The sequence below is a fragment of the Nelumbo lutea genome, chromosome 2 (assembly GCF_056320005.1).
Source record: "Nelumbo lutea isolate HS-2025 chromosome 2, American lotus-T2T, whole genome shotgun sequence".
Lineage (NCBI taxonomy): Eukaryota > Viridiplantae > Streptophyta > Magnoliopsida > Proteales > Nelumbonaceae > Nelumbo > Nelumbo lutea.
The window spans coordinates 46,956,909-46,974,424 of record NC_142685.1 but is presented as its reverse complement, the minus strand read 5'-3'; the positions used below and the strand labels follow the sequence as shown (position 1 = coordinate 46,974,424).

The window sequence follows — 17,516 nt, the reverse complement described above, 5'->3', positions numbered from 1 at the left end:
TTACCTGACCATTACTTGCCCAGACTTGTCTTATCCAGTTCACATGCTTGCCCAGTTCATGAATGCACCACGTGAAGAACACCTCCAAGCTACTAAGCGTGTCATATTCAAAATGTTGGGTGTCGAATACCCTAAAGTCAAAACCCAAACCCTATAGCGTTTTAGTCTAAAATCTCAAACCCTATAGGGTTTTGATAAATGGGTCATATTAGGGTTGGGATGGGTCGGATACCCGAATTTTTCCACAAAATTGCCATCCCTAGGCCGGAGTCTCCCATCATCTACGTTGGAATTGAAAGGCCGATACCTTTGTGAAGAGAGATTCATAACATCTCTGAGAATTTCATAAATAACATTTTGAGTGGACTCCGTTTTCTTATAATCTTTCCAATTCAATACTTGTTTCCTTGCTTGATGCTTCTTATGTTTCGGTGCTCTAACTTTAATTGTTTCAAAGCAATTGGGGAATGAGCTAGAAACTTCAGTACCATGGCTATCAACAGAGAATGAATTCCATAGCCCCTGGTAGAGGATCCAAAACAAAACTCACTTCACTAACAAGAATCGTCCTTTTTATGTTTGGAATAATTCCCACAAAGTGAGGAAAACTACAAGGATTTTGGTTGTTTGCTTGCCTTTCCATAAATCCAATATGCCCTCTCTATGTAACCGAAATGCTCAGGCGTCGATTTTGTCGTGATGAACAGTGTCATTGCTACATTTCTCAACTGCGCACTTACGCGTGTCACCGATCACTACAAGCATGGAAGATTTTCCAAAAACTCATTGTCGTGATGACCACATGAAAGATGAAACCACAATAGGAGAAAAAGAAAAAATGGAACGTGAATATCTTTCCACACTAACTAATTAAAATCCTAATTAAACGCTGAAAATATTAGGTTGCAAGTATAATTTTATTATGAGACTGCAAAACTAAAAACCAGATAGGATAATGACAAGCACCCATTAGCCAATATCCCTGAAGAAGAACAGTTGTCGCTTTTATACATAACCAGTATTAACAAGATAATGGGGCAAACGTTTGTACGAGGAGATATTTTGTCCAATGAAGTTTATAGACATATTAGTGGCGATTAAAAGGATAGTATTGGGTTTTTGAAAATATTTAGCCACACAAGAGGTCACATACAATTGGATTTTAGCGGATTCTCATCGAAGGGGTGGTTTGTCTGATGACGTCACACAATAGGGGAGGTATTAATCCACTTTCAAAATAGAGGGGAGATCTTAGTATTTATTATTTAACATAAAACTCGGGTGGTTTGTGTCTAATGACGTCACACAACAGGGGATGTCTTTTACCCTAAATATAATTGCGGGCTAGAATTGAACCTCTGCCGAAAGGCCCGAAACAGTGTAGATTGTAAAATGCTAATTCGGGCCTATCCGAACTACACCTAGTCCATTGCTTCCTTTTTTATTTCCCATTATTCTAGAGAGAAACAAACTTTTAACCACGGGGCTTTGGAATTAGGATTCGTTTTGATTCAGTCTTAAACTGATATAGAATGCGCTCAATCCCAGTTTATACCATGACCCTATCAGCAAGCAATTGTATTGTAGACATTGCATTGTGTGTATTGTATTGTGTATCATATCGAAGGTCATGAATATCATACGACAAGTTTGGGGATATTGAATGTTTCAGAAGTTAGAAATCATTTGAACAAATGCAATTTTTTCATCATGCATATCATTATTTTATACTTTGATTATACTTAATAGGAATTTGTTTTTTCTTTTGGTGTCATATTATAATAATTATATATAAATACATAATGTAGCCCAATGATGTCATATTATAACATTTATATAGAAAATAAAAATATGGGCTGACATGCAAGAATAAAAACATAGACCCAAGAAAGGAATTTTTGGGTGGGCCGACACTTATTTTCCACAAGCACTGATCCCCAAGGATATAGGGAATAAGGGAACTGCAATTTGTGGTTCCAGATCCGATATATAATGCCATATGGCAGAAATTTAAAAGATAATAAGATATCATTGAATTGATAGTTTCTCTTCCAAGACTCCCTGTAAAAGATCGAGCTGTTGATCTGACTTGCCATTTTTTAAATCAAACAAAATAACAAGGTCATCCAAATCAATCAATTTAGACCATTCAATGCACCGAAATTAACTCACATTCGAACATGGGCACCCGACACAAAATAATACCTTGTACCATAATGGGACCACTTAGGTATATAGACGAGGAAACAGCAAACAGTGAGAATGCAGCATTGCAGCTGTGAGCATTTCGCTTGTCGTATCATGATAAATAGCAAATAAACTTCAATTAAGCATCTATTTGCAAATATCATTGCAATAAAACAGGAAAAAAAGAGTTGACTTCGCTCTAGGCATGGCCCGGAATTTCCAAATATCATTGCAAGTTTTAGTTTTTCCCAAAAATAGTTTTATTAAAATGAGATCAAAAACACAAATAAACAAGTATCTCGGAACCTAAATGATGCAATACACCCGAGACGTAGTACATTGAACCGATGCTTTGAACCTTAGGCCGACATAGATTAACACACCGTATCTTACATGTCGAATCAATGAAATGAGCTAAAGCACTTATTATTGTCGAATCATCTATTGTAAGGGACGTGGACGATTTAATCGGACCACAATGTTGAATATGTTGGTCCTTGACAATCATGCAGCGGATTTAAAGTTTATTAAAGTGTATTAAAACAGACCCTATATGAAGAAAGTTGCATTTCTTTGTTTCCCTCCATTGTAAACAACTAAAAATATAAAACAGGTATAGAAACAGGAAAAGCATGCACATGCGCATATTCACTAAACACGTAGACTGGTAAAACCTGGTAGGCTCAACATTAGAGGAGTCTCCTTGATTAACTCGTACACAAACAAATGCAAGGGTGAAAAAAGTACCAAATTTGGAAAAACTCATTCTTGAGATGCAGCCTCATTTGATGTTGCATCCATAGGCTCCGCTTCTATTGATTCATCAACTTTGTCAGCCTTCTTCCCTGCAAAGCACTTATTATTGTCGAATCATCTATTGTAAGGGGCGTGGACGATTTAATCGGACCACAATGTTGAATATGTTGGTCCTTGACAATCATGTAGCGGAATAGGCTCTGCAACATAATTTGAGAAGTACTACACTACTACCAGTTAAGTGCATTTATGGTTTCAGTCTCAGTCAAATTGTGAAGCTTCGTCTTTGTTAGTGTTTTGCCCTGACCTCCTACTTTTATTTGATTTTCTGAAATTTGGGGTCGTGCAACCACCCCCTGCTTCTGATTCTTCCAAAAAGAAAGTAGAGATTGATCGACAGTGATTTAAAGTTTGTTTAAGTGTATTAAAACAGACCATATATGAAGAAAGTTGCATTTCTTTGTTTCCCTCCGTTGTAAACAACTAAAAATATAAAACAGGTATAGAAACAGGAAAAGCATGCACATGCGCATATTCACTAAACACGTACACTGGTAAAACCTGGTAGGCTCAACATTAGAAGAGTCTCCTTGATTAACTCGTAAACAAACAAATACAAGGGTGAAAAAAGTACCAAAATTGGAAAAACTCATTCTTGAGATGCAGCCTCATTTGATGTTGCATCCATAGGCTCCGCTTCTATTGATTCATCAACTTTGTCAGCCTTCTTCCCTGCAAAACAGAGATTCACATTACAACCAATACAACCGAATCCCTCTTGCGATTATTTAAATGTGAAATTGGTTGAAAGGTGTTGACATCAGACAGCTTTAACCCATTAACTACCCCATAGGGCCCGAAGGCCAAATGCCTGACTGGTTCAAGCAAATTACACAATTTTTTGATCAGTAACTGAAGGCCAAATGCCCGAAGGCCAATGTCTTGGCTCCCCACTAATAGATTACAAGAAAAACATAGAAAATAGCCCAAAATAAAGAATCCCTATACGCCCCTTGTTTGGCTAAACCATCAACAAATGAGTTCGCCCCCAACTATACTTCCACCTAAATACCCCTAGTAAGCCATTTGAATTTCTTCCCTTTAGTGCTAAACCTCCAGCAGTAGCTGGTGTCTTCCTTTACCCATCTAATCACCACCTCTGAATTACCTTCAAGGATCAACCATCTGAAGTTCCAGATCCCAAGCTTTTTGGATATCTTCTAAGGCCACAAAGATCTCAGCTCTAAGTGAGTCTCCTTCTCCAATAGGGCCTGAGAAAAAAGATAAAATAATCCCCTCCTCATTCCTGAACACACCCCCAATTCCAGAAGGCCCTTGATTCTCCACACCACAGCCATCAATATTCAGTTTTATGAATCCATAAAGTGGGGATGTCCAAGAGGGGCTAGAAGACCTCTTAAATTGGGCAGTGTTAGCTATCTCCTTCCAGTTTCTCATCAAGTCAGCCAGTGAGACATCTGCGAATAGGTCCACAGATTTCCGCCAATGGACCACCCTCAACAGAATCAATTTTGTTACACTCTCATAAGTTCTTTCCTTGTCAGAAAAGATGCATGAGTTCCTTTCTTCCCACAAAGACTAACAGACTGCTGCCCTAATGAATCTCCACATCATTCTCCCTCTTTTCTTAGGCAAACTGAAGAAAGAGGGTGAAAACAGGCTTAGCACATCCACAGGGGGGGGGAACCCAAATACACCCAAAAAGGGAAAAAACCCACTCCCAGATAATCTTAGCAAAACAGCAAGAAACCAAAAGGTGGTAGCCAACCCCATCAGCTTTGCAAAGGGAAAACCTATTAGGGGATAAACAAAGATTGGGTCTCTTTCTTTGAAGGTTGATTCTTTCCAGGAAAGTTTTCGAACAAAAACTACCAACCCGAAGAGGAATGGGCGTGCTCCGAATCTCACTAACAAGGAATGTGAAGAGGAGGAAAGCCACGAAAGTAAGCATTGAGAACAAACAAACACACATAAATCCAATCACAACTAACCCAAACCACTCTAAGTGGGAGAAGTGCCCTGAATATTGACTTACTAGCAATGGACTAAAATTATGTTGCCATGCACATCAGATCAAGATTTAGCAATGGACCAAAATTATGTATACGAATTTCTCTCCTATTTTCTGCAGCTTTTAGGCTACACCAAGGCATGCCCATTGGTTAGGAGTTTGGATCCTCTGGCTCGTGCACAAGATACTACGGCTGTACACCAGGAATATCTCCACATGAATGAAAACATAAAGTACAAGAGACAATTACCGATGTGTGGCTGTGGTGTCTTGTGCATTCAACTTTTTCATGTATTAAAAATCTCAATTAAGAATTAAACAATTGCTGGAACCAAATGTTGTATTTCAGGAGTTAATTTTAATATACCTTTCTTCTTCTTCCCACCACCCTTCTTCTTTGTCTTCGTGCCCAGAGCCAACCAGGCTTTAATTTCTGGATCATCATCTATTTTTTTTGTGGGCTGCAGCTCCTGAAGAGCATGGGATGTTATCCGGTCTGATCCATTTGGCATTAACAAGACTGTGAATTTAATATGGGCAACAAAATCACCTGCAAAGGCAAACATGCACGGCTGGTCACATAATTTGCCAAGACTACAGAATCTTAGTAAATGAATGCTAACTGTTACTGCTTGTAATCCATTCTGATTATTCTAAAACCTCAATCCAAGCAGACGTCACACACCAGGTTTCTCATGAAGAACAGGATATGGCTGCAACAGATCATGGTTTACACATTCCACTAATCCCAGCCTAGCCCTCTTCTCTTCCAAAGCCCTGAGATGAAAGAATCTCATACAATATTGTGTTATTTATAGTACAAAGGCAAAATAGTTGAAAGCATATGATGATTGTTTTAGAATTAAAAAAGAAATTAGCAAACCTTGCTGAAAAGGGCATGATAGGGAATTTCTGATTAATTTCACTGAAGATGAACCTAGATGATTTCATCTTCAAGTGGTAATTCTTATCAACGGCTCTTTTGTAAATTGTTGTTTGTTTCTCATCCAACAGCTTGGGCTGTGTATTATATTTCACAGAAAACAAAATAAGAAATAAAATGGTACTAAAATTCAGCAACAATAATTTCTGGGTCAATCGCACCTTGCACATACCTTTCCATCACCAGTGCTAGTTACTATGTCAATGGCATAGACTTCATTCTCCTCAAATTCTGCATCATCAACTCTGGTCTCAGGACTGGTTACACTTAGTATGACCTTGTTGCCATCAATAACAAACTGTTTTAACTGGTGGCTCAGAACGCCTTCAACAATCTTGCAGTCATATGCAGCAGCAACCTTCTGAACAGCTTCTGTAACATCTTTGTTCTGCCAGACCCAGAATGACTTAGTAACTAGGTAAATTCATGTTTGATGACATGAACGAAAGAGATCACATCACATGTAATGATATTGGAAACAGGGAAAGCAATATATGAGGTATATGCTACAGATGTGTTTGACATCATTGACAAGTTAATCACGCTTTCTAATCTCCATTCTTTCAGACAAGTTAATCACGCTTTCACTATTAGTGAATCCTATCCTGTCACATGCAATGGTTCCAAAGGTTCTTAACTTCAAAATAAATCTTTTACCACAATTGCAGAAAAAGCTGACATTACCAACTTATATAGAAGATTATGAAAGCAGTGCAGAGGTAACAATGTATGTATGTAAGCACATACACAGAATAAGCCCACCTAGAAGCATCAGCTGGTAGTAGGGGTGCAACTTTAGCGGGTTAGGGTTGGGATTTTGTCAAAATTTCAATGGGCCCAACCCGAAGCCCGAGCCTGAAACAGTGTAAACTGTTAACTCGGGCAAACCCAAGTTGCACACCTGGTAGAGAGTAATAAAACATCAAAGAGCAAATATCTTTACTTAGACAAAAAGCATTAAAGAGCAATATCTTGATCAGATAAGTGACAACTCCCAATCCCCAATTGCCAAGTAAACTTTACGCAATAGAGTGGCGAGAAAGTCTCCGTACATCGTTTGAGAGTCCGTCTATCCTTTTGTCTTGGTAATTTAAACATAGTAATTGACAAAGTGTTTGGTCACCTTCACAAAATTTCATACAGGAATGTTGCCTCCTCATCCAGCCAATAGGAAGAGTGCTACCGCTGATATCTATAGATTGAACAGGGGAATTTTTCAACTTTTTTTATGCCATATTTTGCATAGCAGAAAGAACAGATAATTGTGCAGCAATAATGTCGTCCCATCAGAGTAACTATGACAAAAGCTTCATTTGGATATTAACCCATAGCTTCTGACAAGTGTTTCATCATTTAGAGCACCATATATGCCATATTTACAAAGGAATATTCTCCATAGGCATATCAGAAACAAGTAACAGGTCCAGGCATGTAGTATCATCTAGAACCTACAGAAAGTAACCTTTGTGTATAAACAGTAAATTGCATCAACATTTGACCATATCAGACACAAAAAAGGAAAAAAAAAAAGGAATGAAATTTACTTCATCAGGTATTGAGAAATTAAGAGTCATGTGGTCCTATCAGTGTAACTATGACAAAATAAAACTTCATAGGAGCTTGCTCCATGGCTATGATAAGTTAACATCATTTAGGACTAGCCCATAAATAAAAATTATGCTCCTTTAAAAATCTTTCCACAATGAAAACAGACCATAAAATCAAACTCAAATTTATCATATAAAATAAGTAAAACAAAAAAGGAGCAGTGTATAATAATCCATTACAAGCCAGAAATTAATTATATGACCAAAAATAGTTTTTTACAGGTGTTTGAACTATATAGCATGGTGAGGCTCCCACATTAAACAAATGCAGCAATCACCATCTATTTCCACATATTAAAAGAATAACAAAAATTAGACAACTATCAAGTATAATCATTTACCTTATTCCGCCTGAATGTGAAGGAAAATAGTATTTTTGTATGAATTATTATACAAGAAATAACATAAAGCCCAAAAAATCTCAATTATTGAAATCATAAAGAGATGTTGGACTAAGGGATTATGAATATCAATCCAAGAGAAATAGATTGAACAGAAGCACCCAAACATGGCCGATCAATATAGGCAATAGGGAAAAGAGGGAACCAATAAAAAATTGATCACCTCGGCAAAGTTGCCTTTATTATGGTGTTCTTAACTTCTTTCTACTATTAACCACCTCAACCCATAAAATGATCTGGTGGCAATTTTGTAAAATCTTATGGCAGAACCCAGAAGACAGTAATTGAAACAAAAAAAACAGTAAAATATATAGTAAAGCACTGTATTAAAGGAGAAAGTGACAGTTAGATGCATCATGGGAAGGTATGTTCTAGAATGTCACAATCTTTAGATGGACCTTGGTAATTTAATATCTTCAATTCATATTTGTAATGTAGTTTGTAGAGCATTTTTAAATTGATTGACACCATTTAGCTTAAACTTAGCGGTTTTCGAAGTCATATGCTTATAACTCTAATTCACAAAGTTTCATAAAAGCAAAATCATTGCACTGCCCCCTTGATTTCTTTTAGGTGACAGAAAATAATAGATCCACTATCAAGTCAAAAAGATTTTCCATTTTCTGGAGACAATATATTCATATAGGCAGCCTAATGCTACTAATGCACAAAACTTAAAAATTGCATTCTCGATTTAAAGAAGCCATTAGTTTGATGAAAATTTCTAGGAAAAAATCTAGTATAAACATTGGTAGCAATTAAATTAAAAAGGACGGTTTATTGACCATGCAAGGGGATCTTGATGGAACATGATATCTATCAGTGTAACTATGACCAAAGCTTCATTTGGAGCTCACTCCATAGCTAACAATGATTTCTCATCATTTAGAGTATCATTTCCACTGAAAACTTTGTAACCAAAAAGCCAACCAACAGTGAAGATGGTGAACTTTAAAAGAAAATCCATGTTTCCAAGAAGATTGTATCCCATTCATTGCCCAAACTACAGCATAGCATACACATGTTCAAACAAGCCTGTAGTCATTCCAACATCTTTAGATAGGTTGGGAAGGCATTATGTTGTCAGATTAATGTTCAATTTTTCACTATCCCATATCAACTCGACACCTTCAATTTTTTCTCAAAAAAAAAAAAGCAAAAAACCAAGGAGCATTAACTCTAGGGTACAAGTCAGTTAGCCGATTTGAAGAATTTTCACAGTATTGGCCTGGCTTTTGGGCCAGACCCATTGAAATTTTAAAAATTTCCCAGGCCAAGCCAAATCAACTTGCACCACAAATTTTTTTGATAAATAACTTGCACCATAAATTAAGGCATGAGACATAAAAATTAGGGCTGTCAAGGTTAAAAAAAGAGGTCCACATCCAAATTTACAGTACTGACCTTATTTTACACATTTTCTCAACTTTTATACATGGCATCCCATATAATTTTATTTTTGTTCTTTTTTGGGCATTCACAAGACTATACATCCCCCATCCCCATGCCCATAACCCCTTAGCGAAGGTGGGAATCAATCCCAAGTATTAGCGACAACCAGACTGAGACCTTACCGAAGGCGTCAACTAGTAAGTAGAATGCATTATATAATAGAGAATCAGTCCTTATACAATAAGAACGAAGATAAGCATAATACACAAAAGAGGCACAGACAATATGGATGGTAGCCATGGCACTAACATTTAATAAAGTTACACAAGTGAATATTTGTACACTTCAAGCTAATCACATCAAATTGAAAACTTGCGGTTAACTAGTAGTCTAAAGCTTAAAGGGAGATAGATGAAGAACATAAGGGAACAACTCTCCTTTTTCTTATTTTGGTTTCTTTTCGCAATAGGCAAGAAGGAATAGAAGTATGATACATGTTCAGTACCCAAAACAAACAGGCATAATTGAGCATCAAGAAAGACCAGCATGAAAACACAATACTCGATGAAAATAAGGAAACAATAAACAGAAAAAAAAAATCGCAATTCAAACAAGGAATACTATTACCTTTCTTCCAGGCCTTACGAGCCTCAAAGCAACTTCGGCAGCAGTGTTTGCAGCTGCAATGACATCAGCTGCCCTACCCGTCACTGGCCCTTCCTGCAAGACACGAGTGTGCGCAACAACAGCAATGAACCCATCAATATGACAACCCATGTCTCTGCAACCAATAAAAATCTCATCACTCTTCGATCTTTGAGAAGTTCTGTTTCGCACTCAAAAGACTATGTACGGTGGAAATAGCATGAGGGAGAGAGATGATAAGACTAAAAAAAAAAAAAAAAACAACAAACTTACATCTTCAACATATCACCTTCTTCCAATACTGTTTCATCACTGGCAAGTGGAGAGAAGTGGCATACGGTGTTATTCACCGAAATGCACGTTGGGAAGGCGACGCCCCTCTCGATCTTCCTCTTAACATTCTTGTACATGTTTCCAGTTTGCCTGTATATAAACAACCCCAAGCACATATATCGATCAAACCCACCAATCTAACCTACCCGCGTAAAATCGATCAATACCAGACAATAAATGAAAAGAAATCAAATCCACGTAAATACAAAGTCTTACTCTCTGATAAAGGCATCGCCCTTCTCACATAAATCTACAATCTTAGCCTTTGGTTTGCATTCCGACAATACCAGCTGCAATGCCTCTGCAATTTTTTCCAATTTCAAGACGCAACTAAGAAATACCATCACCAGGAAACGAACAACATTCTAGCAACTGTTGAGTTCTTAATCTCTAGGGTATCAAAACTAAGCATAAAACAGGAGAAGGAAAATTGTGGCAAAACAGATTTCAAGTACAGAGAATGATATTAACTGTTGACTATCTCAGCTGCGCTCTTGTATTTGGTGACGACTTCGGGGGAAGTGAGATCCAACTCCTTCTCCTCCTTCGTTTCCTCGTCCGACATCGTTACAACACTTCGAATCTCTCACTGCGATTAAAAAGGAACAAAATCAACAAACAAACTTTAAATCAGCTATGCGGAGATTCAAACGGTGAAAAGTATACGTATACTTGATGAGAAAAGGAAAAGAGGATGAAGGAAATCACCAAAACTAAAGGATGTAGACTGCTTGAAGCAAAACTACTAGGGTTTTAGTCGATTCGTTCAGAAACGGGTTTTAGCTTTGAGAGGTTTAGAGAGAATCAGAGAAGGCGTCTCTCACTCTCTCAGAGCCTAGTCGTCTGGATAGAATCGCAAGGAGGTTTGTACATTGGGTTACTAGGGCATCGCCGCATTGACACTGATATATATATTGGAGCGTTACCGGTCATGTGGCATTTCATTTCCTATTTGACCGATTTTTATCAAATTGCTTGAAGCTCCCCAATGCTTCTGACCTATATTATTCACTTCCCTATCTTAAATAAAATAATACTAAGGTACTGTTATATATAGGACGCAAGTCAGGCGGGCTGGGTCGAATTTAGAGTTAACCCAAGCCCAAACCTAAATATTGGGCTCAAGTGGGCCTGTAAAGCCGAATGTAACTAAAAAAGTTGCATTAACTTATTTTGAGTATTACTAATTTATTTGAACCTTAGCATGCATGTGTATATGTGCATGTCTATGTATCAACATGTGTATATATTTATGCGTGTGGTTGGGCAGGATAGGTTATTTTTAGTATATATTGGAAACTGTGCTTATTTTACGTGTTCACATGCTGATTAGGATGGGTTTGGGCTTCCTTTCTATATCAACAAAATACATTCTTATGACCACCAAGCCTATATCTTGAGTTTAAGTCGGACCCTTATATAAAATAAAACCCAAAGCTTAACTAGGAAAATTGAGAAAAAAGTTTTTTTTTTTAATTCAACAATAGAACTGATTTGTTTATATTAAATGACCTAAAAACTTAAAATCACCAAAAGATCTCATTATGGCTTGAGAAAAAGAGAATATCAACAAAGAAGCTTGAGCTCAACTCTGGAAAAAAAAAAAAAAAGGCGGATATGTGGTTTGGGCCTGACCATAAGCCCACAGGCCTAAATTCATGTACAAGCCCAATTTAAGAGCGGGCTAGGCCAGGCAGTCAGGCTTCCTGGCCCATGAACAAGTCTACTCAGGACCACACCAATTAGTACTTATATGCATTTTGAGATTCTTTTTTAAGAAATAAAACCGTTTTGAATGAGCTCCAAATTTTTCTTGCTTAAGTGCTTTTTGAAAAAGAGCTTATTGTGTTTCTAATTCATCTTGGCCAGCCATGTAATTTTCAAAATACCTATACTACCCCATTTGAAAGTTCTTTTTTTACTTAACACTTATAAGATAAGCACTTATCCTATAATCACTTATTTATCCAATAAACACTCCTAAACTAATGTGATGTTTGATAAATCTGAAATCTGAAAAGTTAAAAAGATATTAATGGCGTCTTAAATCTGAATTTTTAGAGTCTTTAAACAGAGAAGGTTGTTTGTGTTGGATCAAACCTTCAACATCTGAAATTTCTTAATTTTACTATTTAACCCCTAGAACATACTATTTGGTAATTTTGAGTTCAATTTGTATTATTTCATAAAATATAATTTATTAAATTCAAAATAGTATTGAAAAATATAAACAAATTATGATAAATTATAAAAAATTAAAAATTTATTAAAATAAGAATAAAATTGAATATATATATATATATATATTTATTTATAAATTAAAAATAAATTATTAAAAGTTAAAATAATAACGAAAATAGTAATAAAGTCCATGAAGCAATGAAAACTATATTTAATAATTATCAAATTATTAAATTAAACCTATTAAACTATTTAATAATTAAAAATTTCAAATAATTAATAATTAATACAAATACAATATAAAAATAATTTATTAAAATAAGAATAAAATTGGAAATACATATAAATTTATAAACTAAAAAATAAATTATCAATAATTAAAATAATAATAAATTATTAAGAATAAAATTCAAACGTTGTTGTTGAGAATTGCAACGGCGATGGTGGAAAGACAGGGAAGAGAGAGAGAGAGAGGGAGAGGGAACCTGAGCACCGCTACTGAGAGTTGCATTGATGGTGATGGGAAGACAAGGGAGAGGAAGGGAAATCGAATGCCGCTATAACTCTTTGAAGCAGTGGTGGCAAGAAGACGAGGAGAGAGAGAGAGAGAGAGAGAGAGAGAGAAAGAGAGAGAGAGAGAGAGAGAGAGAGAGAGAGGGAGGGAGAAGGAAATGCCATTGATGAGAGTTGCATCGGTAATGGCGGGAAGACAAGCGGAGAGAGAGAGAGAGAGAGAGAGAGAGAGGGTGAGGGTGAGGGAAATCGAATGTCACTACAACTCTTTGCAGCGGCAGTGGCAAAAAGACGGGAGAGAGAGAGAGAGAAGGAGAGGGAAACGCCATTGCTGAGAGCCTGCAATGGTGGTGGCTGGAAGACAAGAAGAGAGACAAGGAGAGGGTGAAGGAAATCGATGATGGGCATTTGTCTTTTAATGCAGTCTAAAAAACATCTGAGCACATTAAGTCATTGTCCTGCCTCTTACAAATTCAGATATAAAAATGCATTCCATATCTGAATTTTCATACTCAACCCAAACATAGGTGGCATCTGAAAAGCAACATTTACAGATTTCATAGGTCTAAAAAGTGTTATCAAACGCCACCTAAGGTTTAATGTGAGTTGGATAAAATTGGATATGGGAGGATTTTTTATTCAATATGGGTTAATAAGCGATTTAATAGGAGAGATAAAGTTAGATGTAGGAATAAATGCGAGCTAACAAGATTTGAATTTTGTGATTTAATAAGAGAGAATTGACAAGATGGATTCCTCTTGGTGCTTTGGAGAGTAACTATCTAACTTGTCTTTTGTTTCTTTTGGTGAAAAAATAATTGGAATTTTCTATCTTACTAGGTGAATACCCCCCCCCCCCCCAATATCTTAGGATCAAGCCACTGCTTTTAGGATAAAAGTAGTTGTTGTGTTAAACTATAGCTTTATGGTAAAAATGGTATTTGTATTAATTGCTTCTAAGGAGGTGTTCATTTTTTGGATTTTGAGAGGGGGAAAGTTGGCTGTGAATCCCAATTCATGTTCTTTTTTCAGATTCATCTGGTGACAAGGAAAAGTTTATTTTCCTTGGTATACACATCTTTCCCACTTGAGGGAAAGTTGTTGTCATCTATCAAAAAACATGAGAAATGCTAGTAAACAACAACTTTTATGCAACTTATATATTGATAACTCTCCCTACGGACTTGGTGGAACCCTTGTGAAGTTTTCTTTATAGCCTTTTCATGGGACTATCCAGGAGATTGCTCACAGAAAGGACAGCCATAAGGCACTATCCAGGACAACACTTGTCCTAGACAAGTTCACCTTAGTTGGAGTGTTGGACATTTGTCCAAGTAGCTACCCGAACAAAAAAATTGACTTCAAGGGGCCATATTTTTCCAAACTGCCCTGTGAGCTACTTCCACCTAGTTGGCCATTACAAAACAAATGAACTGAAAATGAGCCTGACTATGCCAACCCCAGATTCTGGAATCTTCCTCCTGAGGATTATACATAGCTAGCCTTCCAACAAGGCAAAAAACTGGGTCATCTAATCCAGTTCCCAATCATTGAAATTAAATACCAACAGAATGTAGGATTCCACACTATTATGCCCCTGTCTAGGCTGTAAGACTCCACTACTCAGGCCTCTTGTTGCTAGTCATCAAAAATAGAGAGGGAAACAAATCCTTATTTGGGAAATCAGCAAACCAGGCTTCATTCCAAAAGATAAAATTGTCACCCTTTCCAACCTTAGATCTGATGCCTCTCAATAATTGAGGGAGGTAGTTGCAAATGCCTTTCCATGGACACTGAGGAGGTTTGAGAAACCCCCACAGCCCACTCGTTTCTGCTCAAGTCGTACTTTTCCACAATGAGCTTCCACCACAAACTATCAAGTTCAGAACTAATACACCAAAACCAGTGACCCAGCAAGGCAATATTGAAGAGTTTCACACTTCTAATGCCCAGTTCCTCAGCTAACTCCTCTGTATTAAACACTTGGCCAATGGAAGCATCTCACTCTTGACTAAGCTGACTTTCAAACCTAATACCACCTCAAACCAGTATAAGAGGAACAAAGCAATTACGTAATACATTTCCTTTACAATTTACTTATTACTCTACATCTTTGGCTGCAAATTCTGGTTGATCTACCAGTGGATTTGGGGATTTAACATGTGGACAATCAAGAGAGTTCCTCCATTCAGTGGATATTTCAGATTTGACACATGAGGGATGCATAAAAAAATAATGAAAAAAATGATGAATAAATGTCAACAGACGTTGCTTATTTGGAATCAGGTCCTAATCCTCTTTTCATGGGTTTGATTTAATGGAGATTCAAAGAACATAATAGCTTGTATATATAACACATACCATACTTCGAACCCTTGTTTAAAACAAAACCGCTTCACACGATACTGATGTTGCAAAGTAAAGTATCAAAATGATTCAGCCGATATTGACTGAAACATGTCAATATTTTTGTTCTATGCCTCTACCAATGAGCATCTGAACACAATTTCATATTAAGATTTAATCTTAGACATATTATTCCAAAATCTTATTCATGGCAAGTTGAGCTCTAAAATTTGTGTTATCAAAGTACTTTTAGACCATGTTTGGTTTGACACAAAAGTACCACAAGTTCTGAGGGAAAATTGTCAACAAATTATGTGAAATTCATTCTGAAATTTCCCTCAACTTTCTATTTCTAACTTATCCATCTATCAAACTAAGCACACCTTCGATATTTACGTAGATTTTCACAACATATCCACGCATACACCTTTCATCTTTATCAAAGCGATGCCCTGATTTTCATGCATATCTCTTTGCTTGTTTGAAATAAGAAACTGTTTGCAATGGCTAATGGCTAGATTGCCTAACTTCCTAATGGGAAAGGAATTGAAAATCATCATCACAGAACAAGCAAATGAAAACTTTACAAACGTTGCCTTGTACCCAACCCTCTGCCTTTATATGTTGTATGGATGGTTGAGAGGTGATTAGGGTAGCCTTAGTCGGAATCCACATCGTTAACGTCTGATGTTACCGGTTGGTGCTGTCCATTGGAGGGCAAAAACAGAACGGTTAGGGCAAATCCATAACACACACAGAAGAGTGAGACAGAGAGAGAAAGAGAGAGAAAGCTCAGCTCACCTGTAGATGCAGACATCGTTGGTTAGGTGTGCAGTTCCTGTTGACGCAAACATTGTTAGTTAGGTGTCTCGGTGGTGGGAAGAGATAGAGAGAGAGAGAGAGAGAAGTGTTGTCTGGCGGTGAGAGAAGTTCGAGATAAAAGAGAGCGAGAAGGAGACACAGAGGGTGGGAAGAGGAGAAATGTGCTATGTGAGGAAAGGAGAAGGAGGCTCTAATTCATCTTTCGCATCTCCTCGGCATTTGATGCTGGCACTACTGTTTTTAGCAGCGCTTTTTAATGATTGCCGCTAGAGTGTCTTATTCTAACAGCAGTCGCCATATAGCCCCTTCTAGAACTGCCTCTATTTATCAATTTTTCTGTAGTGAGACGGAGATCCGGAGTCACGTTGATAGGCGTGGATAAAATTCTTGTGGGCAAGAGATCTGGAATCACATCGATTGTGGTTACTGGTTAGCTTAAGATTGTATTCGTATTTGTTTGTGTTAGAATACCAATATTAATTTTCTAAATTTTCACCAAATACAATTTATATAAATAGGTTGCGATTATGATATGAAAAAAATATGATATCAGAAAAATAATTGACCAATAAATTGAAATCATAAAAGTGGTAGCGAATCAAGTGTCATTTTATCAAAATTTATGAATGGTCCTTCATTGGTCAAAACTTTTTACATATCATATCTTTTCCATATCATAGATTTTCCCATTTTATTATTTGTCCCACATCCCATCATCTACTGGCTACTGATGGGCGTAGTCCTATGTAAGGTCGCCATTAAGCTGAATAACTGGCAGTAATTACGTACCCGTTTTGTTAAATACAGGCAAAGAATAAAATCATTTCGAGCCCCATTTAACCTGGATAAAACTCTTTCATGACTCGATTCAGAACATAAAATAAATCTGAAAAAAAAAACATGAATTTAAGAAGATGGGATCTTGGAGTTTTCTCAAGAAGATGACCCAATATTGTATTAGCGTATCAGGGAAGGTGAAGCTCTCAGAATCAGCAGATTGGGTCTTGGGTTGGTAGGTTGGGTTGTTTTAGCAGTAAATACAATTATAAATTATTGTTAATATCGGGTCGGCGGGTTGGGTCAAAATAAATATAATTATTGTTACTTATATTAGTTGCTATTATAATTTCTAAGTTTACTGCATTCAATATTTAAATTTCTGATTTTTTAATTAATGTTAATTGTAGTATAGATTAACAGTAATTATATTTAATTAATAGTAAATTTGACATGATTATTAACATAAAATTTGACAGTAAATTTTTAAAAAATAACATAATTTATTTAACATGATTTTAATTACTACTATAAAATCAGAGAAACAAAATGGAACAATTATCCTTGATTGATAATTTATT

General features: G+C 36.6%; 1 protein-coding gene across 8 annotated transcripts; it reads right to left on the bottom strand.

Annotated features, from left to right (window-relative positions):
* Positions 1-2,741: 2,741 nt before the first annotated feature.
* On the bottom strand, positions 2,742-16,561 carry LOC148870398 (ERBB-3 BINDING PROTEIN 1-like). 8 transcript variants are annotated; one of them, XM_088968414.1, is made up of 12 exons: positions 16,138-16,456; positions 15,940-16,039; positions 10,768-10,885; positions 10,513-10,597; positions 10,237-10,386; positions 9,946-10,099; positions 6,091-6,306; positions 5,859-5,995; positions 5,661-5,752; positions 5,343-5,525; positions 3,578-3,675; positions 2,742-3,032 (listed from the first exon to the last, which is right to left on the bottom strand). In XM_088968414.1, exons 3-11 carry the CDS (start codon positions 10,859-10,861, stop codon positions 3,593-3,595), a joined length of 1,194 nt encoding a protein of 397 aa, XP_088824540.1. In that variant the 5' UTR covers positions 10,862-10,885; positions 15,940-16,039; positions 16,138-16,456; the 3' UTR covers positions 2,742-3,032; positions 3,578-3,592. The 8 variants fall into 8 exon arrangements, with proteins under 8 accessions (XP_088824540.1, XP_088824533.1, XP_088824535.1 ...); XM_088968407.1 differs by lacking the exons at positions 15,940-16,039; positions 16,138-16,456 and adding an exon at positions 11,005-11,273; XM_088968409.1 differs by lacking the exon at positions 2,742-3,032 and having other exon boundaries at positions 3,383-3,675; positions 16,138-16,561.
* Between the last annotated feature and the right edge of the window lie 955 nt (positions 16,562-17,516).

Coding starts and splice junctions, on each gene's coding strand:
- LOC148870398 (XM_088968409.1), bottom strand. CDS start 10,861: ATGTCGGACGAGGAAACGAAGGAGGAGAAGGAGTTGGATCTCACTTCC. Junction 10,598..10,767: donor CGCAGCTGAGATAGTCAACA/GTTAATATCATT, acceptor AAAAAATTGCAG/AGGCATTGCAGCTGGTATTG. Junction 6,307..9,945: donor TCGTAAGGCCTGGAAGAAAG/GTAATAGTATTC, acceptor TGGGTCTGGCAG/AACAAAGATGTTACAGAAGC.